Source organism: Suricata suricatta, chromosome 1, assembly GCF_006229205.1.
Source record: "Suricata suricatta isolate VVHF042 chromosome 1, meerkat_22Aug2017_6uvM2_HiC, whole genome shotgun sequence".
Lineage (NCBI taxonomy): Eukaryota > Metazoa > Chordata > Mammalia > Carnivora > Herpestidae > Suricata > Suricata suricatta.
This window is the reverse complement of record NC_043700.1, coordinates 162,853,716-162,876,644: the sequence shown is the minus strand read 5'-3', so window position 1 is coordinate 162,876,644 and position 22,929 is coordinate 162,853,716. Positions and strand designations below refer to the sequence as shown.

The 22,929-nt window shown below is 36.6% G+C and overlaps 1 protein-coding gene and 1 pseudogene across 1 annotated transcript in view; both read left to right on the top strand.

Annotated features, from left to right (window-relative positions):
* The first annotated feature begins 1,325 nt into the window (after positions 1-1,325).
* Positions 1,326-1,620, top strand: LOC115285709 (annotated as a pseudogene).
* Positions 1,621-17,053: 15,433 nt separating this feature from the next.
* KLB (klotho beta) overlaps positions 17,054-22,929 on the top strand; it is a 38,242-nt gene continuing 32,366 nt past the window's right edge. The window contains 2 exon segments of the mRNA XM_029947221.1: positions 17,054-17,098; positions 17,100-17,879. Of these exon segments, the coding sequence (XP_029803081.1) occupies positions 17,054-17,098; positions 17,100-17,879 (825 nt within the window).

Here is a 22,929-nt window from a genome sequence, read left to right as displayed (position 1 = left end):
TGATGCCATGGAATATTATGCATCTATTCCAAAAGATTGAATTTGACATACATACATATACTGACATTGAAATATCTTCACAATAAATTATTAAGAGAATAGAGCATGTTGTAGAACACTGTGTATGGTGTGTGATTACATTTATGTTTTTTAAAAGTATGAAAAATGTATGTGGAGTGTGGGGTGTGTGTGTATAAGGATACACTCTGAATGTTAACTAGGGGAACCTCAACATTTTGCTCAATATTCTCTTATTTTTACTCTTAACAATATTCCAAATACATAAAACATGTATATATCTCATCACCAAAAATACCCACAAATATTTCAACTAAAATAGGCAGAAGACATGAACAGACATTTTCCAAAGAAGAAATAGAGATGGTCAACAGATGCATGGAAAGTGCTCAACATCACTCATCATCAGGAAAATTGAAACAAAAATCACAATGAAATATCACTTCATACCTGTCAGAATGGCTAAAATCAGAAACACAAGAAACAACAAGTGTTGGTGAGGATGTGGAGAAAAAAGGAAAGCTCATGCACTGTTGGTGTGAATGTGCACTGGAGCAGCCACTGCAGAAAACAGCATGAAGTTTCTTAAAAAGTTAAAAACAGAATTACCACATGATCCGGTAATCCCACTATTGGTTATTTACCCAAAGAATACAAAAACACTAATTGGAACAGCACCTGGGTGGCTCAGTTAGTTGAGCATCTAATTTTGGCTCAGGTCTTAAGATCAAGCCCTGCATCAGGATCCACAATGAGCATGAAGCCTGCTTAAGATTCTCTCTCCTTCTGCCCCTCTCCTCTGCTCACACTATCTCTCTGTCTCCAAAATTAAAAAATAAACATTAACTTGAAAAGATAGGGGCTCTCGGGTGGCTCAGTCAGTTAAGCCTCTGACTTCGGCTCAGGTCATGATCTCACGTTCGTGGGTTTGCGCCCCGCGTCAGGCTCTGTGCTGACAGCTCAGAGCCTGGAGCCTGCATTAGATTCTGTGCCTCCCTCTCTCTTTGCTCCTCCCTGCTCATGCTCTGAATCTCTCTGTCTCAAAAATAAATAAAATAAAAAAAAATTCTTTTAAAGAAAGAAAAGAAAAGATATATACACCCCTAAGTTCATTGTAACATTATTTATAATAGCCAAAATATGGGAGCATCTCAAATGTCTATCTATAGATGAATGGATAAAGAAGTTGTGGTACACACACACACACACACACACACACGCACACACACACAGTGTAATATTGCTCGGCCATAAAAAAGAATGACTTAAAAAATAAAAAATTAAAAAGAAAAAGAATGAGCCCTGGCGGGCGTGCTGCGATGTGGTTCGAGATCCTGCCCGGGATCAGCGTCATGGCCGTGTGCTTGGTCATCCCCGGCATTGCCACCGCGCACATCCACAGGTTCTGTAACTGGGGCAAGGAAAAAAGGGTTGCCCATTATCCGTATCAGTGGAGTCTGATGCAAAGAGATAGGCGCATCTCTGGAGTTACTCGTCACTATGTGTCAAAGGGTTTGGAGAATATCGATTAACGTGGCCTTTTCCTGACTGATGAAGAATAACTCAGTTCTGCTCACCTGCCCTTTCTAGAAGGTTTGCAGTGTATCGGTGTAGTATATAATAAAAATAAAAAAGTAAAAAAAAAAAAAAAGAATGAGATATTGTGTTTGCAACAATTTAAACGGATCCGGAAGGTAAAATCCTAATGAAATCGCTCAGAGAAAAACAAATACCATATGATTCCAGGCATATGTGGAATCTAAGAGGCAAAACAAATGAGCAAAGGAAAAAAGAGACAAATGAAAAACCATATTCTTAACAAAGAGAACAAACTGGTGGTTGCCAGAAGGGGGGTGGGGGAGGGGTGAAATAGGGGAGGGATTCAGAGGGCACTTCTCATGAGCACTGAGTAAGGTAATGAATTGTCAAATCGTTCTACTGTACACCTGCAACTAATATAACCCTGTATGTTAATTATACCTGAATTTTTAAAGTAAATAAAGATTTTTTAAAACCACCCCTTACTAATTTGTTTCTAGTATTTTAAAAATATGAATTCTAAAAAGAAACAGAAGTCAGGTGTCTCCTCCAATCTACCTATCAGTGCCCAGAAGTGGAGACTGAGCATGTATATTTTTTAAAACTCAAGAAGTGATTCTGATGCACAACAAAAATGGAGGTTGTGGGAAACAGTGTGGCAATACCTCAAAAAATTAAATATAGAATTACCATATGATCCATCAGTTTCACTTTTGGGTATACACGTCAAAAGCAGGGACTCCAACTGATACTTACACACTTTATGTTCATAGCAGCACTATTTACAACAGCCAAAAGGTAGAAATTTAAATATTCATCTACAGATAAATAGACCAAAAATATGGTATATACATATTATGAAATATTATTCAGCCTTCAAAAGGAATTGTATTCTGACACATGCCACAACATGGATGCACCTTGAAGACATTTCTGAAATTATGTGCTTACTTCCAGGCCAAAGCTTTTCAGAGGATTTCCACTCCAAATGCCGAGGTCAGGGAGGGAGACTCCTGGAGGCCTTAGGGAGTAAAAGAACTACAGATATAAGCACCTCAAGTCTCTTAATCACTGTGGAGATGAACCACCTGAAACCTGGGACTTCCTTCATCAGACAAATGTGTGACAAATGACCTTCTATTTGGGCCTTGACTTTATATTTTGGAGTCTATTTGTAAAGTTTACCCTAACTTATATACTTGCTTAACAGATTTTCAATGGCTACCTATCTCTCACAAAAAATAGAATCTAAATTCTAATAACTTGGGGTGTCTGGTTGGCTCAGTCAGTTAAGCTTCCAACTCTTGATCTTAGCCCAGATCTTGATCTCAGGATTATAAGTTCAAGCCCCATATTGGGCTCCACACCGGGTGTGAAGCCTACTTAAAAATAAATACATAAATACATAAATTCCAGTAACATGGCTAAAAAAGTCCTTTATGCATGGCTTCTGCCACTCTCTGCAAATTATTTCTTGCTATTCTCCACTATCTCTTAAAACCTGGATGTCCTGAACTACTTGCCAAACCTTTTCATCTCTCGACTTCCAATATTCTACCGCACCTACATGGGATAGCCTCCCTCCCTCTTTCTCTCTTCTGGCTAATATCTCATCATTCTTCATTGTTTAGGAACTAACTCAGAGTTTTCAGGCACCTCTACTCCAACCTTCCACCTACACACATGCATGCATGTATGCACAGACGTGTCTCTTTGGATTAAACGTCCATCCTGTTTTTGTATAAGAGATGTGAATATTATAATATCTTCAATTTTTTTAAGTTTATTCATTTATTTTGAGAGAAAGAGAGTAGGGGAGGGGCAGAAAGGGGGGGGAGGGTCCCCAGCAGGCTCTGCACTGTCAGCACAGAGCCTGATGCAAGGCTTGATTTCATAATCAGTAAGACCATGACCTGAGCTGAAATCAAGAGTTGGCTGCCTAACCCACTGAGCCACCCAGGTGCCTCTACTTTTACTTTTTAAATGAAGTAGAGCTGACCTACAATGTTACTTTAGTGTCAGGTGTACAACATAGGAATTCGACAAGTTTATACATTATGCTACGCTTACCACAAGTGTAGCTACCAGCTGTCACTACACGGTGCTGTTACACCGACTGTATTCCCTACGCCGTACTTTTACCCCTGTGACTTTTTCACCCCACAAATGAAAGCCCGTATCTCCCACTCCCCTTCACTCATTTTCCCCAGACCCCATCTCCTTTCCTCTAGCAACCTCCAGTTTGTTCTCAGTTTTTATAGGACTATTTTTGCTTTTTGGTTTGTTTATTCATTTATTTTGTTTTTTAGATTCCACTTATAAGTGAAATCGTATGGTATTCGTCTTTCTCTGACTTCTTTCACTCAGCATAATACCCTCTAGATCCATCCATGTTTTCACAAATGGCAAAGATCTCATCCTTTTTAAATGAGTAATAGTCTATTACACACATATATATGCACATATATGTGTGTATATTTATGCATATATATCACATCTTTAGCCATTCACCTATTGATGGATACGTGGGTTGCATTCAAATCTTGGGTCTTATAAACAATCTGCAATAAACACGGGGGTATATGTATCTTTTTAAATTAGTGTTTTTGTTTTCTTTGGGTAAATATCCAGTAGTGGAATTACTGGATCATATGGTAGTTCTACTTTTAATTTTTTGAGGACTCTACACAGTTTTTCACAGTGGCTCTGCCAATGTACATTCCCACCACTTTCTTGCCAACATCTTCATTTTTAAATTCCAGCCTCCAACAGAGTGATCCATAGGAGATACTCAATAAAGATTTTTGGGGTTTTAAAAAAATGTTTTATTTATTTTTTGAGAGAGAGAGAGCATCAGCATGGGAGGGTCAGAGAGAGAGGGAGACACAGAATCAAAGACAGGTTCCAGGCTCTGAGCTAGCGGTCAGCAAGAACCAGACGCGGGGCTCGAACTCACGAACCGCAAGATCATAACCTGAGCTGAAGTCGGACGCTTAACCTACTGAGCCAGCCAGGTGCCCCACAGTAAAGATTTTTGAAATGAATAAATGAATGATGAATTCTGGCCTCTACTATCTTAGTTTTAAAACCCTTATTTGTAAAATAAAGGGCTAAACAAGATGATTTCTAAGGACACTCCCTACTGTAAAATTTTGTCATTTGTATTAAACGTTATGAAGTAATTTTTTGAATACATAATTCCTAGAGTATATATGTCTATCCCATTTAGTTGGCACCTGGGAGATATTATTTTGAATTCTTAGACATTTTATGGTTTTTATTATGTTTTTTCTAAGCTGTAAACTCTTTTGGGGGGCAGGAACATATATATTCTCTCCTAGGACTTAATATGGGCCCTTTTATGAGTAAAATATCCAAAAATATTTGATAATTGTTCAGGAAAAATGAAACCCCTATTCTGATTCATTAAATCGTGGTAAATATTTTATAAATTTATGACCTATTTTCATAAATATTTGAGAATTCTTTAAGCTTCAGTATTAAGTCATTGTCATCACAAAGGTTACTTCCTATTTTTCCTCATTCACTCTTTCAAAAAGAATGTTTTATTGTGGTAAAATATACATACATAAAATTTACCATTTAGCCATTTTTAGGTTTATACTTCCATGGCATTAATTATATTCACATTGTTGAATGTAATGTAATCCATTTCCAGAACTTTTTCATCTTCCCAAATTGAAACTCTGTATCTATTAAATGATAGCTCCTCATTCACCCCCCTCCCCAGCCCTGGAAACTACATTCTATTTTCTGTGTCTATACAAGTTTGAATATTACAGGTATCTGGTGGGTGTATAATTGTATAATACTTGTCTTTTGCATCTGGCTTATTTAATTCTGTCTTCAAAGTTAATCCATGTTGTAGCAGCACATGTTAGAATTTAATTCCTTTTTAAGGCTGAGTAATACAGTGTGTGTGTATATATATATATATATATATACATATATATACATATATATGTATATATATACATATATGGCACATTTTGCTTATCCATTTATCTGTTGATGGTAGTTTGGATTGTTTTTACCTTGTGGCTCCTATGAATAATGCTACCATGAATATAGGTGTACAAATACCTGTTGGAATCCCTGCTTTCAATTTTTGTAGTATATACCCAGAAGTGGAATTGCTGGATCACACGGTAATTATATGTTTACTTTTTTGAGGAATTGCTACACTGTCTTCTTCCACAGTATCTGCACCCTTTTACACTCTGACCAACAATACACAAAGGCTCCAATTTCTCTACATATTCTCCAATGCTTGTTAATTCCTGGTGTCTCTTCTTTTTCATAGTAGCCATCCTAATAGGTGTGGAGTTATGTTATTGTTATCTACTCATGTTCTGGTTTAACCAGCTGACTGCACTTGCCCTGACAATTCTCTAATTCCTTTGTTTTCTCATATGAAATAGGAAATCGTTTGATGATAAATTACTTGTCACTAGCAAACAAATATTCAGTATACATTTCAAACTTAGCCTTTGTCAATAATTTTTTTAATTAATAGACTCTTTCTTGAGAAATTATAGCTGCAGAGTTCCCATACACCCCTTCACTTCCTCCCCCAGCCCCAACTTCCCCTGTTTTTAACATCTTGCATCCATGTGGTACACTTGTTACAATTAATAAGCCAATATGGACACATTATTAACTAAAGTTCATAGCATATATTAACATTCATTCTTTGTGTTGTGCATTCTATGGCTTTTGATAAATGGATCCACCATTACAGTATTCTACAGAAAAATAGTTTCATTGCCCTAAAAATACCCTGTGGCTCACTCATTCATCTTCCCTCAACCCAGTCCCACGGATCTTATAGTTTCCCTTTTGCTGCTTCCAGATTGTCATATAGTTGGAACCATACAGTATGTAGCCATTTCAGATTCTCTTCTTTCATTTAGTGATATGCACTTAAGTCTTCTCCATGTCTTTTCCTGGCTTGATAGGTCACTCCTTTTTATTGCTAAATACTATTTCATTGTATGGATGTATCACATTTTTGTTTATCCATTCACCTATTAAAGGACATGTTGGTTGCTTCCTAGCTTTGGCAATTATGAATAAAGGCACTACAAACATTTATGTTGAGATTTTTGTAAGGACAACAAGTTTTTAACTCATTTAGGGAAATACCAAAGGTTGTAATTACTAGACAGTGTGGTAAGAGTACGTTTTGTAAGAAACTTATAAGCAATTTTATAAGACACGTCCAACCTCTTCCAAGTGTATGTAGCATTTTGCATTCCCACTAACAATAAATAAGAGTGCCTGTTGCTTCACATCCTTACCAGCATTTGGTGTGATCAGTGTTTTGGATTTTGACCATTCTAATAGGTATGTAATAATATATCACTGTTGTTTTAATTTGCAATTCACTCATGATATATGATGTGGAGTATTTTTTCAAATGCGTCTGTCTTCTTTGCTGAGATGCTTGTCAGATATGGTGCCTATTTTCTAATTGCTTCGTTGTTCTTTTTTTTTATTTTTTTAATGTTTATTTATTTTTGAGAGAAAGATGGACAGAGCATGAGTAGGGGAGAGGCTGAGAGAGGAAGACACTAAATCCAAAGCAGGCTCCAGGTCAGCACAGAGCCTGATGTGGGTTTCGAACTCACTAACTGGGAGATTATGACCTGAGCCGAAGTTGGATGCTCAACCAGCTGAGCCACCCAGGCATCTCTGTTGTTGTTCTTGAGTTTTAAGAGTGCTTTGGAGGTGCCTGGGTGGCTCAGCCAGTTAAGCATCTGGCTTCAGCTCAGGTCATGATCTCATGGTTCATGGGTTCGAGCCCCGCGTTGGGCTTTTTGCTGACAGCTAGCTCAGAGCCTGGAGCCTGCTTCAGATTCTGTACCTCCCTCTCTCTCTGACCCTCCCCTGCTCATGCTGTCTCTCAAAAATAAATATAAAATTTTAAAAAACATTAAAAAAAGAGTTCTTTATACATTGTGTATACCAGTCCTTTATCTGATATGTATCTGTTTTGTAGGTATTTTCTCCTAGTCTATGGCTTGTTTTTTTCATTCTCTTAAAAGTCTTTTGCAAGGCAGAATTTTTTAAAAAAGAAGTTCAGGGGCGCCTGGGTGGCTCAGTCGGTTAAGCCTCCGGCTTCGGCTCAGGTCAGATCTCACGTTCGTGGGTTCGAGCCCCGCGTCGGGCTCTGTGCTGACGGCTAGCTCAGAGCCTGGAGCTGCTTCTGGTTCTGTGTTTCCTTCTCTCTCTGCCCCTCCCCCTCTCATGCTCTGTCTCTCTCTCTCTATCAAAAATAAATTTTAAAAAATATTAAAAAAAAAAAAGTTCAACTTACCTTTGTTTTTCTTTTTTGGGTCGTGATTTTGACTAAGAAGTCATCACCAAACCCAAGGTCTCCTAGATTTTCTTCTATGCTATCTTCTGGAGTTTCATAATTTTGCATTTTATGATCCACTATGAGCTTAAGTCTATGATTCACAGTAAGTTAATTTTTGTGTATATAGTGTGTATAGTCTGTTCCTTGTGAATGTGAATTTTGCATGTGAACGTCTAATTGTTCCAGCGCTATCTGTTGAAAAGGCTATCCTTTCTCCCTTAAATTGCCTTTGCTCCTTTGTCAAAGATCAATTGATTATTTTTATGCAGGTGTATTTCTGGGCTTTCTAGTCTATTCAGTTGTTCTACGTGTCTGTTCTTTTGCCAATATCACACTGTCTTGACTATTGTAGCTTTAAAGTCTTGAGGTCGGGTGCCATCAGTCCTTAGATTATCAGTTCCTCAATATCATATTGGCTTTTCTGGGTCTTTTCCTTTCCATATAAACTTTAGAATCAATTCATCAATATCTAGAAAATAACTGACTAAGATTTTTATTGGGATTACATTGAATCCGTAGATCACATTACAGAGAACCCACATCATCTTGATAATATTTAATTTTCCTGTCTATGTATATGGAATATTTCTCCATTTATTTAGATTTTCTTTGATGTGTTCCATCAGCGTTTTATAGTTTTCCTCATATAGATCTTGTACATATCTTGTTAGATTTATATCTAAGTATGTAATTTTTTGTCCTAATGTAAATAGTATTGTCACTCTTTTTTAGCATTTTCTTTTTAAAAAATTTTTAAATGTTTATTTATTTTTGAGAGGGAGAGAGACAGAGCAGAAGCAGGGAAGGGGCAAAAAGAGAGGGAGATACAGAACCCAAAGCAGGCTCCAGGCTCTGAGCTGTCAACACAGAGCTCAATACGGGGCTCGAAACCATGAACCATTACATCATAACCTGAGCTGAAGTTGGATGCTTAACCAGCTGAGCCACCCAGGCACCCCAACAGTATTGTCTTTTAAATTCCAAATCCAATGGTTCATTTCTGGTAAATAATAAAGCAATTGACTTTTAGATATTAACCTCTACTCAATTATAGAGAACAATCTGATGGTTACCAGAAGGGAAGTGGTGAAGGGATGGGTTAAACAGGTGATGGGATTAAGGAGTGCACTTGTGGGGCACCTGGGTGGCTCAGTTGGTCAAGCATCTGACTTCGGTTCAGGTCATGATCTCACAGTTTGTGGGTTCCAGCCCCGCGTGGGCTCTGTGCTGACAACTCAGAGCCTGGAGCCTGTCTTTGGATTCTGTGTCTCACTCCCTCTCTGTCTTCCCCCATTCATGCTCTGTTTCTCTCTGTATCAATAATAAATAAACATTAAAAAAATTTACCCAAAAAAAGTGCACTTGTTGTGATGAGTGCAGGGTGATGTATGGAACTGTTGAATTACTATATTGAACACCTGAAACTAATATAATACTGTATATTCACTAACTGGAATTAAAATATAAACTTTAGGGGCGCCTGGGTGGCTCAGTCGGTTAAGCCTCCGGCTTCGGCTCAGGTCAGATCTCACGTTCGTGGGTTCGAGCCCCACGTCAGGCTCTGTGCTGACAGCTAGCTCAGAGCCTGGAGCCTGCTTCTGGTTCTGTGTCTCCTTCTCTCTCTGCCCCTCCCCCTCTCATGCTCTGTCTCTCTCTGTATTAAAAATAAATAAAACATTAAAAAAAATTTTAAATATAAACTTTAAAAAACAATATAAAGTTATATATATATATATATAAACCTATATTCTGCAACCTTGCTATAGTTGCTTCTTATTTCCAGGATTTCTTTTATTGATTCTTTGGGATTTTCTACATAGACAATCATCATCATCTATAAACAAAAACTTTTATTTTTTACTTCCCAATTTTTATACTTTTTACCTCCCTTTCTTGTCTTATTACATTAGCTTGAACTTCTAGTATGACGTTGGGTACAAGTGTTGAAGTAGACATCCTTGGTTTGTTCTTAATCTTTGCAGGAAAGTAGAGTTTCTCATAAATAAACTTTTATGTCTAATATTGACTAATTTTTTTCCTTTTATCCTTTTGTTTTTTAATTAAAAATAAAAAATTAAGCTTCACCTGGCTAGCTCAATTGTGACTTTAAATCTCAGAGTCATGAGTTCAACTTACCTTTAAATAAATCATTGAATATACCTCAACTTTATAAAAGCAATATATGAAAGACCCACAACTAATATCACCCTCAATAAGGAAAATCTAAGAGCTCTTCCTCTACAGTCTGGAACAAGACAGGGATGTTCACTCTCACCATTATTATTTAACATACTACTGAAAGTCTTAGCCTCAGCAATTAAACAACAAAAAGAAATAAAAGGCATCCAAATTTGCAAGGAAGAAGTCAAACTATTTGCAGCCAACATGATACTATATGTAGAAAACTCAAAAGACTACACCAAAAAATTGGTAGAACTAACACATGAATTCAGCAAAGTCACAAGATATAAAATCAACATACAGAAACTCTGTTGCATTTCTTTATACCAATAATGAAGTAGCAGAAAAAGAAATCAAGGAATCAATCCCATTTGCAATTGCACCCAAAACAATTAGATACCCAGGAATAAAATTAATCAAAGAGGTAAACAATCTGTATTCTGAAAACTATAGAACACTAATGAAAGAAATTGAAGAGGACACAAGGAAATGAAAAAGCATTCCATGCTCATGGATTGGAAGAAAAATTTTATTAAAATGTCTATACAATCTAGAGCAATTTACACGTTTAATGCAATCCCTATCAAAATACCAATAGTATTTATCACAGAGCTAAAACAAGCAATGCTAAAATTTGTATGGAACCACAAAAGACCCCAAATATCCAAAGCAATCCTGAAAAATAAAAGCAAAACTGGAGACATCACAATTCTTGATGTCAAGCTATATTACAAAGCTGTAGTCATCAAGACAGTATGGCACTGGCACAAAAACAGACACATAGATTAATGGAACTGAACAGAAAACTCAGAAATGGACCCGCAACTACATGGCCAACTAATCTTTGACAGAGTAGGAAAGAACATCCAGTGAAAAAAAGACAGTCTCTTTTACAAATGGTGTTGGGGAAACTGGATGGTAACATGCAGAAGAATGAAACTGGACCACTTTCTCACACCATACACAAAAATAAATTAAAAATGGATAAAAGACCTAAATGTGAGACAGGAGACCTTCAAAGTACTAGAGAAGAACACAGGCATCAACCTCTTTGACCTTGGCCCAAGTAACTTCTTACTAGACACATTGTCAGAGTGAAGGGAAGCAAAAGCAAAAATGAACTATTGGGACTTAATCAAGATAAGAAGCTTCTGGGGGCACCTGGGTGGCTCAGTTGCTTAAGCATCTGACTTCAGCTCAGGTCATGATCTCATGGTTTGGGAGTTTGAGCCCCACATCAGGCTCTGTACTGATGGCTCAGAACCTGAAGCCTCCTTCAAATTCTGTATCTCCATCTCTTTCTGCCCCTCCCCCACTTATATTCTGTCTCTCTCAAAAATAAATAAACATTTATTAAAAAGATAAAAATCTTCTGCACAGTTGAGGACACAATCAACAAAACTAAAAGGCAGCTTACGGAATGGGAGAAGATATTTGCAAATGACATAACTGATAAAAGATTAGTATCCAGGGGCGCCTGGGTGGCTCAGTCGGTTAGGCCTCCGTCTTCAGCTCAGGTCAGATCTCACGTTTGTGGGTTCGAGCCCCACGTCAGGCTCTGTGCTAACAGCTAGCTCAGAACCTGGAGCCTGTTTCCAGTTCTGTGTCTCCTTCTCTCTCTGCGCCTCCCTCTCTCATGCTCTGTCTCTCTCTGTATCAAAAATAAATAAAACATTAAAAAAATTAAAAAAAAGATTAGTATCCAAAATCTATGAAAATTCAACACCCAAAAAGCAAATAATCTAGTTAAAAAATGGAAAGAAGAATGAAATACACATTTTTCCAAAGAAGACATACAGATGGCTAACAGGCACATGAAAAATGCTCAGCATCATTTATCATCAAGGAAATACAAATCAAAACCACAATGAAATACCATCTTATACCTGTCAGAATGTATAAAATGAACAACACAGGAAACAACAGATGTTGGTGAGGATGTGGAGGGGAAACCTCTTACACTGTTGGTGGGAATGCAAACTGGTACAGCCACTCCAGCAAACAATATGGAGCTTCCTCAAAAAGTTAAAAATAGGGCGCCTGGGTGGCTCAGTCGGTTAAGCCTCTGACTTTGGCTCAGGTCAGATCTCACGTTCGTGGGTTTGAGCCCCGCGTCAGGCTCTGTGCTGACAGCTAGCTCAGAGCCTGGAGCCTGCTTCTGGTTCTGTGTTTCCTTCTCTCTCTCTGCCCCTCCCTCTCTCATGCTCTGTCTCTCTTTGTATCAAAATAAATAAAACATTAAAAAAAGTTTTTAAAAAAGTTAAAAATAGAATTACCCTATGACACAGCAATTTTCATGACTAGGTATTTACTCAAAGACTATAAAAACACAGATTCAAAGGGGCACATGTACCCAGAAGTTTATAGCAGTGTTGTCAACAGTAGCCAAACTATGGAAAAAGTCCAAATGTTCATCAACTGATGAATGGATAAAGAAGATGTGGCATGTATATTCAATGAAATATTACTCAGCCATCAAAAAGAATGAACCCTACCATTTGTGATGACATGGATGGAGCTAGAGTGTATTATGCTATGTGAAATAAGGCAACCAGAGAAAGACAAATATCATATGCTTTAACTACATATAGGGAATTTAAGAAACAAAACAGATGAACATATGGGAAAGGTAGAAAAAGGGGAGAGAGAGGGAAACAAACCATAAAACACTCCTTTTTTTCAGATTATTTATTTATTTTGAGTCAAAAATGCATGTTGCACAAACATAAGTAATACTGCTATAATATATTTGCATACACAGCATTTTATGTATTTAGTATTAATTTATTATGATATATTTCTGATTTTTATTAATTTCTGGTATTATTGAATTTAAAAATATGAAAATATCTAAGGTTAATTGTATATTAAAAATTGTTTTTTGGGTGGTTCAGTGGGTTAAGCGTCCGACTTTTAGTTTCTTTTCTTTAATTAAAAAATTTTTTTTCATTATTTATTTTTGAGAGAGAGAGAGAGAGAGAGAGAGAGAGCACAAGCAGGAGAAGGTCAGAGAGAACAGGAGACACAGAATTCGAAGACAGTCTCTAGGCTCTGAGCTAGCTGTCAGCACAGAGCCCGACATGGGGCTCAAACCTACAAACCATGATGTCATGACCTAAGCCAAAACTGGACACTTAACCCACTGAGCCACCCAGGCACCCCTGACTTTCAACTTCAACTCAGGTCATGATCTCACGTTTTCGTGAGTTTGAATCCCATGTCAGGCTCCGTGCTGACACTGCAGAGCCTATTTGGGATTCTCTCTCTGCCTCTCTCTCTGCCCCTCCCCCACTTGTGCTATCTCTGTCTCTCTCAAAATAAATAAATAAACTTAAAAAAATTATTTTCTGTAAGTATTGTACAAAATCATACTCTAATCAGTTACAATCTCATTAACTGATTTTTATAACTTAGTTTTCTTTTTGCTAATTTAATAAAATATTTTGGAGTTTTGTTTCAAGATTTAAAAAAATTTTTTTAACTTTAAAAAAGCTAACTTAACCAAATGAGCCACCCAGGCACCCTTAGAGATTTTATTTTATTTAATTTTATTTTTTTAATGTTTATTTATTTTTGAGAGGATGAGGGAGAGAGAGAGCACTCAGGGCAGAGAGAGGGAGACAGATGATCCAGGCACAAACTGTGAGATCATGACCTGAGCCCAAGTCAGATGCTTAACTGGCTGAGCCAGCCAGGTGCCCGTAAAGATTATATTGTTAAGTGATCTCTACACCCAAAATGGGGCTTTTACTTATAACCCGGAGATCAAGAGTCACACGCTCTTCCAACTGAGCCAACCAGGATCTCGTGGAGTTACTCTTGTATGTGTTTTTAATGACTGGCCATGTAATTTTTTTAAATTAGTTATTCAGTTGCATTTCTTCATTTTTCATATTTTTTATTCATGTTGTTTGACCATTTGTCTAATTTAGAGTATTTTCTTAATGATTTGACTGTATTACTTATATAATAAAAAGTTGGCCGTTTGCCTTCTAGATTTACTCTAATATTTTCCAAGTTTGTTATTTGTCTTTCAATTTTTTTCATTTATTTTAATTATAATTAAACTATTTATATAACCTCACATGTAAGTATATAAATATCATTGTATAAACTGTATTTATGTAATTTAACATTTACTTCCATTTTCTTCTAGCTATATATTTTTTAATCGAATATATTTGTGAGGGTGTAAATTAAAATTTTTATTTTTAGTAATTAGTCCACAATATAGACATAAATCATTTTCCTGTACATCTTAAACTAATACAATGTTACATTTCAATTATATCTTAATAAATCTGAGAAAAATAGTTTAGAAATAGTGAACTGATTCCATCAACTCCATTCACTCAATATACAATGATTAAGCATTTGCTTAGATAAGTGATGATAAAAATTTAGATAAAAGATACTCTCCCTGTCTGGGGGAAGAGACAAAGCATCCCAGGATCATGTGATAAATGCAGTGACAGATGTAAGCATACATACTATAGGGACATTCACTCAGGTCTAGTGACTACTAGGCCCAAAATGTTCTATAGAGACCAAACAGTTATGGTCCTTGTTTTTAAAAGAGAGACAGTGAGAGAGAAAGTAAAAAAAGAGGTTATAGATAAATTTATTGTGTGATAAATGTCATAACAGAGAAGGTATGGATTGCAATGGGAACATGGAACAAGGAGGTACATCTATAACAAATAAAGTCTTATTTCTTCTCTGGCTGCCTGAGGATCAACCACCATCATGAGAAACATGGTAAATATCCAGACCAGGAAGTTCATGACCAATCGACTACTTCACCCTGGGAATGCAACAGTACCTAAGACAGAAATTTGAGGAAAAAATAACCAAAATGTACAAGACCAGATGACATCAGGTGTCATGTTTGTATTTGGATCCAGAGCCTATTTTGGTGACTGCAAGACAGCTGGCTTCAGCATGATTTAGTATTTCTTGGATTGCACCTCCAAAAATGAACCCAGGCAGACTTGCAAGACATGGCCTGTACGAGAAAAACAGAAGTCAAGGAAACAATGAAGGAAACACAAGAATAGAATGAAGAAAGTCAGGCGGACTGCCAAGGCCGGCATTGGTGCTGACCAAAGTGAGCAGGAGATCAGACCCAGAAGGAGTAAAGATTCAGCAGTGACTTTATCTGCAGTGATTGTGCTGATTTTTCACAAGAGGACTAATAAACTGTAATTTTTAAAATTTAAATAAATAAATAAGTTAAAACAAACTGGAAAGCCAGAAAGTTTTGCAAAGGAAGTACTGCAGTTTTGAAGAACACCTAGACATGAGCTACATGAAGGGGGAAACACATCCTATGCAGAGAGCATGCATGCCAAGGCACAGAATATGAGGGCTCAACGTGTGTCCAACTTACTAAACGTTATTTGATATGGCTGAAGGGTAGGGTACTACATGTAGTAAACTGAAGAGAAATAAAGTTTAAAATGTGGGCAGGAGCCAGAACATAGTGTCTATTATGCTAAATCTTACCATCACTTTCTGAATAATCCTTCCTTTTCACAAAGCAATAAGAGAAATATTTATTGAGCACTTACTATGTGTCAGTGTCTCTTCTAAGTGCTTTACATGTATTAACTAATTTAATTCTCACATTTATCCAAGCAGTAGATACTAGTGTTGTGACTTTTCTTACGTAACAAGAAACTGGAGTGCAGAAAAGATAAATAAGTTGTTTCTAGTCACACAGCTATATTGAAACTCAGGCAGTCTGACTCCGGAGACCAAATTGCTAACCACTCTACCTTTCATTATTATGGGATACTTCAAATATTTAAAAGAATGCATTTTTTAAAAGTTAACTGGAAGCTATGGATTCTGTACAGTATTTTCTTTCTATATATTTCTATACCAGATTCATGCTATTTAAGTTGTGCTTTTTAAAAATATTTTCATATCTAAAGGTGGTCTATGCCTTCACTATTTTCTTTTTCTCTTTCTTTATTTGTAACTGTTGCCTATTTATTCATCAAGCAAACTTTTATAATAATTTTGTTGAAGTAAAATTTGGGGTTTAGAAAATTTTGGTTGAAAGTACATTTAAATTTATAAATTAAATTGGAAAGTATTCAGCTTTTCCACCTAGAAAGAGCTATATATTTCTTCATTCATCTTTTTTCAAATGTATCAATACATTTTTATAAATTTCTTAAAATAGGTGGCATTTGAGGGGCACCTGGGTGGCTCAGTCGGTTAAGCCTCCAACTTCGGCTCAGGTCAGATCTCACGTTCGTGGGTTCGAGCCCCACGTCAGGCTCTGTGCTAACAGCTAGCTCAGAGCCTGGAGCCTGCTTCCGGTTCTGTGTCTCCTTCTCTCTCTGCCCCTCCCCCTCTCATGCTCTGTCTCTCTCTGTATCAAAAATAAATTAAAAATTTTAAAAAAATAGGTGGCATTTGATTAGATTATTCTTCAATGTGTTATAATTTTTGTAGAAGTGTAATATCTTATTGTATGTTCTAGCTCTGCATTACAGGCTTATAGAAATGCTCCTTATTTGTATTGCCTCTCCTGAAACATGAAATAATAAAATTACCACTCAAAAACTATAAAACTAGAAAAGGTATATACTTTATTCAATAATGTTCAAAACATTCAGAAAAGATTTGGGTCAATATGAAAGTCTACCAAGAGAACATGGCATTTTTAATCATTGCTTATACATGTTTTAGTTACACAATCAAAGTACGGTCAGTGATGCGTTTTCATATAATTTTTCCCATAGTCAGAGAGAAGGAAATGTGTTGGGGAGTGTAGGAGAGCCACCTCCCTCAAATTACGTTGCTCTCCGTGGCCCATCCTAAATCTCACAGTTCAAGCTAATCATTGACAGAGCTTTACAATCACAAGCTTTTACTGAAGCGTTGATAAGACAGGCGAGCAGTTCGAGCAGTTCGTGGCAAATGAAGTCAGGCTGGGCGGCTGGATCTCCAGGGAATGAATGGATTTTTCTTCAGCACCGATGAAAGAAACATACACTGCCAGAAAACAATGTGCACCGGGGGACCGCAAAGATCTGCCATCCTGTCAGCATTCATTCTCCTGCAAGCTGTTACCGGATTCTCTGGAGACGGCAGAGCTGTGTGGTCTAAAAATCCTCATATTAGTCCGGTAAATGAAAGTCAGCTATTTCTCTATGACACTTTTCCTAAAAACTTTCTTTGGGGTGTCGGGACTGGAGCATTTCAAGTGGAAGGGAACTGGAAGACAGATGGAAAAGGACCCTCTATATGGGATCATTTTATCCAAACACACCTTAAAGATGTCAACGGCACGAATGGTTCCAGTGACAGTTACATTTTTCTGGAAAAAGACTTATCAGCCCTGGATTTTATCGGAGTTTCTTTCTATCAGTTTTCAATTTCCTGGCCAAGACTTTTTCCCACTGGAATAGCAGCAGTTGCCAATGCAAAAGGTCTCCAGTATTACAATACTCTTCTCGATGCTCTAGTACTTAGAAACATCGAACCAATAGTTACTTTATATCATTGGGACTTGCCTTTGGCCCTACAAGAAGACTATGGGGGATGGAAAAATGAAACCATAATAGATATCTTCAATGACTATGCCACTTACTGTTTCCAGACGTTTGGGGACCGTGTCAAATACTGGATTACAATTCATAATCCATATCTAGTTGCTTGGCATGGGTATGGGACAGGTATGCATGCACCTGGAGAGAAGGGAAACCTAGCAGCTGTCTACTCTGTGGGACACAACCTCATCAAGGTACTGTACAGCTGTCTTCATGTTCTATCAGAATGTAAGGATCAGGAGTTAAAGAGAAACACTAAGAAATGTATCTTTTGTTTAAATAATTCTCCTTATTGATATCAATTCAACTAATTTTGGTGTCACAAGTTCTATCCTCAAATTTTCCATTTAAGGTCATGTTTTATTTATTTAAGCTCTTAGTAATGGGTTAAGCTGATTATTTTCCCTAAATGTTACACTTTAAAAATGTTTTAACTCAAAATCTGTGAGTCTAGAGTGTGAGAATATTAGTTTACGTTCATTCTATGAAAAACCAGTACTTTAGAAATCTAAATGGTGAAAGCTTTTCTGACAATACGCAACCATTTCAGGATTCTTTTAAGGCATGACCATTTCCAATAAATATTTGTTGTTCGTATTGCTATTCTTAGTGATACCTAGCAATAATAAGCTAGATACAGGTTAGCTAACTGATACATATTAAATACAGGAATTGAGACAAATATGCTTCACAGTGGTTTTATCTGTGTTACATGGCAGAAAAGATGAGGTTAACTGTTCTAAGAGTTACACTTAAACTAGTAATATAAAAACCTGGGAAGACTATGCTCTACTCAGTATGTTTTAAAAGCTACAGTTAATGTTGGGAAATCTGAAAATTACTAAAACAATGGTGAAAATGTAAGCAAAAAAGTAGCAAATATTGGTTGGATGCTTACTATGTATACAGACTATATTGGGCATTCTGCATGCGTTATCATATTTAATCCTGTGATAACTTCATGAACTAGGTCCTGTTAGTGTCCCTATTTAAAGATGAAGAAACTGAACCTTAGTGGGATTAAATAAATTAATTTATAAATTATAACATAATTAAAAACACTAAATGTTTTTATTCAGAATGTTTTTAAAAGGAATTTTGAAGAGACCTCACATTGAGGCTAATATCTAGAATCAGGTTAAACTTTTTGAGTCAAATAGTTTCCTTGGGAAAAATAAATTACTCTGGACACCTGTTACATTTTGAAAATGAAAAAAAACTTTATTAATAGTGTTTCATGATGTGCTAGGAGAAATATTTTGATTTTTAATAATCAAATGTGAAATGTATAGAGGTAGAAAAACGTATAGGAACATAAAAGTACTACATGTCTAAATTTGCACTTACAAAAATATCTGTCCACCCTTCTTTCCTTTCTTAATACTCTGGGCTATTATATATGTGTGTCATACTATAGTTCTGTCACATCTGCCTTTGCAGTAAACTGATTTCATTATGATTTGAAGATCATTTACAAATTTTTTATTAGAGTTGTATATAGTACATTAAGGTGAGGTTATACTGTGATTTGGCAAATAAGACCTTAAAGGGGAGAAAACTTACAGCTATTAACTATGAAGATTATGCATACATAAGTTAGAAAAATGTTCCTTTTTTAAAAGTTTTTTTGATGTTTATTTATTCTTGAAAGAGAGAGAGAGACAGAGCACAAGTGGGGGAGGAGCAGAGACAGAGGGAGACACAGAATCCGAAGCAGGCTCCAGGCTTTGAGCTGTTAGCACAGAGCCCAACACAGGGCTCGAACTCACAAACCATGAGATCATGACTTGAGCTAAAGTCAGATGCTTAATCAACTGAGCCACCCGGGCGCCTCAGAAAAATATTCCTTTTATCTAGTTCTTTAAATTATTAAAACTTAAGCATTCATATATACTACATGCTTTTGTAGATTAAGAAACATCAGATTGTACCAAAGTTTATAAAGTGGAAAAAGTTAAATTCCTCTCTCCCTCTCCATTACTGTTATTGGTTTCTTACATAGTCTTTTTAAATACATGCACATATATGATTATTTAACTTATTTATGAAGCAACATCCTCTCAATTGTTGAAGAGCTTTCAGTTTGCTGGAAAAATGTTAACAATTGGAATTTTCATGAAAAACATGATTTAGTGGTTAATTTAAGGCCTTAAAAACTGGCTCTGATAAAAAGAAATACACAGGAAAAGTTGTAACTAACAAATAGACGTTGCTTACAACCTTAACATATAAAATGCTATATTTCCAGATGTTTTTCATTTTCCTCTAACTTAAGATAAATTCTGCCTTTAATACAAAATTAGCACTCTCCAATAGTGAAATGAAGTTCATTGTTTTAAATTAAGGGATTACATTTTTTTAATTATTGTGTTTTCCAAATAATTTCTTCTATCTCTTTAAAATTTCTAAATCACTGACTTAAATAAGGAGTGTAAGAGATCCTGTGAAATCAGTCAGGAAGTGAAATATGCTTCATAACCCAGTGACATATAGCTCCAGAGAGAAATCTTGCAATGGCTCGGTTGCCCGAGGTGAACTCATTTTTTCCACTGTTCCTTCTCTGTTCTTCCTTTAACGTGAAAAAGATTAATTTGATATTTTATGTTGCAATGAGGTATTTCTTCCTTACTATGCCATCTGTGACCCAGAAGAAGTATTCCTGAGGATTAGTTTTTAGTCCAAGTTAACACATCTTACTGAGTTAAAAAAAAAAACAACCCATAATATAAAAGTAAATTTATAAGTGGTTATAATTACTTTATTTTCCACTCCTCAGACATTGGAAAGATCTCATAGGGGCTATTGGAGTTTCTAGTGCCGGAATAATCCTGAAAACTCCCTTTCAGTCTGCATAGTCCTGGTTTGGAGGAAACCTGAATGGCCTAGCTTGTCCTGAGACTGACCTAGAATTTAAATTTCCACTTTATTGCAAATTTGGTGATTACCTTAAATTGAGTGTAAGCCTCAGGTAAAATCACGTGATTTGTCATAATCATACCTACTAATGGAAGTTCCATTCTGAGTTTTGAACAGTATTTGGAAAAGAATGAGAGTACATATTTTGACTGATCATCCCTAAGCGTGATAATCATGGCTTTAAATTTACCTATAACTTTGGCAACAACCTTGTCAGATACCTATTATTATCCCTGTTTTATCACAGAGGGATTATTTCCACATTCATCATGTTGCTCCCTTGCATAAAATCCATTAAGTGGCTCCCAAAGCTTTGGGGACTAAAGTCCTAATTTAGTGTCAAGATATTTCATCCCTGGCCTCCATTCACTCTCCTTCCTGGCCACTCTCCCATCTCCATCACTAATGCCAACCCCTCACACCCCATTCTCCTTGTAACGCACTACTAGCAGTGTCTTGGTTTTACCTTACTAGTCCTCCCCACTCAGCCTTTACTAGTATTCTATCCAGTGAGAATGCCCTTTGCACTCTCTACCCATCTAATGTCCTTCAAGACTCAGTTTAGGCAGTCACCACCTCTACGTTACCCTTGACCTGTTAAGGTTAGTGTTCCTTCTAAAGACTCCCATAATAAGACATGCTTGCTTCTACCATGGCACTCATAGCATAAGGTATTCTTCTGTCTCCCCAAGGAGGCTGAGAACTTCTTGAAAGGAGAGGCTATTCTTTATTTGTCTTTGTGTTTCTAGCACCTAGCACAGAATATTAGGATTCTAGGTAGAAATGTTTGTCGAGTGAGTAACTTAGGATTTCTTTCTTAAACTTTGTCATCAAAGAGCCAAGGTCAAGTTCAAAATTCATATTTTGTTGCATTATTAGTAATTCTTGAAATATTGCCTATATTAATCCACTGGTATATTACTCAGTGCTTTTTGGTTGTGAGTGACAGAAACCTAATTCAAGTTGACTTAAGCAAAAATGAACAATTTCCTGGCCCAGTAACCAAATCACAGGGATGAATGGACCCAGTAATGAGGACACTGTCAGAAGCCCTTTGTCTCAGATCTCTCACATCCGTCTCTTCTCGGGGTTTGGCATCATTCTCTCCTTTGTAGAGGAAAGATTTCTCCCTTTCAAGTTCAATTTTTAAAATCCCAGAGACCGATTTCAGCCTGTGTGGCCTGTTGCTCTCATCCCTCTGATCAGACAAAACCTCAAGGTTTCACATTAGTAAAGACACTTAAAGTGTCTGTTTTCTTTCTACTTTTAAGTCAATAAATATGCATAATAATTTAAATTTGTAAGTCCCTCTCCCCCTTGAAAGGGAACATCTAGAGCCTCTGGGTAAACATGCCCAGAAATTGGGGAAGATGAGTTTGCTCATAAGATGGCAAGTCATTCAGTTTCTTACTCCACAAAGTAGCTTCCATGATACTTTGACTTCACTGCTTTAAATGTTTATCTTTCATAGACATGTACTGTTTACATAGTAACAGGATTTCCCAACCTCAGGACTATTGACAGTTGGGGACAAATAATTCTTTTTGTGGTGGGCTTTCCTGTGCTTTGTAGAAAGAATGTTTAGCAGTATCCCTGGCCTTTACCCACGAGATGACAGTAATAACTTGTCCCCAGGGTTTTAACACCAAAATTGTCTCCAGACACCGCCAAATGTCCCCAACAAGTGGGAGACAAAATTCTTCTTCTTTCCTTCTCCTGTAAACCTATAGTAAACAATTAGTTAACGACATGAAGCAGAAAGAACAAGGATGTTGAAATATAATTAGCATGAGGGACATAACATTGCCTCACAATGTTCAGCAGAACTCTAAGTTGCATATATAAACTCTATAGTAATTTATGTCTACTTTGGCTTTTCACACATTGAGAATAGAGACAATCCCTACTAGCTTTGCATTATTTGTGAAATACTTCTAAAAATTGCCCCAGGCCATTTCTCTTACATAGTTATTTACTATGTAAATGTACTTTTTGAAAGCTTGTGCTTTTTAAAAAGCAAAATTCAAGAATTCAGACAAATGTTATGTAAGCAAATTTTGTCAATTTTTGATCCCACAACACCTTGTTTCACAAAGTTTGTTTTTTTGTGCATCACTTCATGTTGGTTTTTATTGCTGGTTTGGTTGTTTGTTTGCATATCCAAGTGTCACATGTACTATTATTTACTAATTTTTCTTTTTTTTCATTTTTTTAAAATAGTTTATTGTCAAATTGGTTTCCATACAACACCCAGTGCTCTTCCCCACAAGTGCCCTCCTCCATCACCACCACCTCTTTTCCCCCCTCCCCCTTCCATCTCAACCCTCA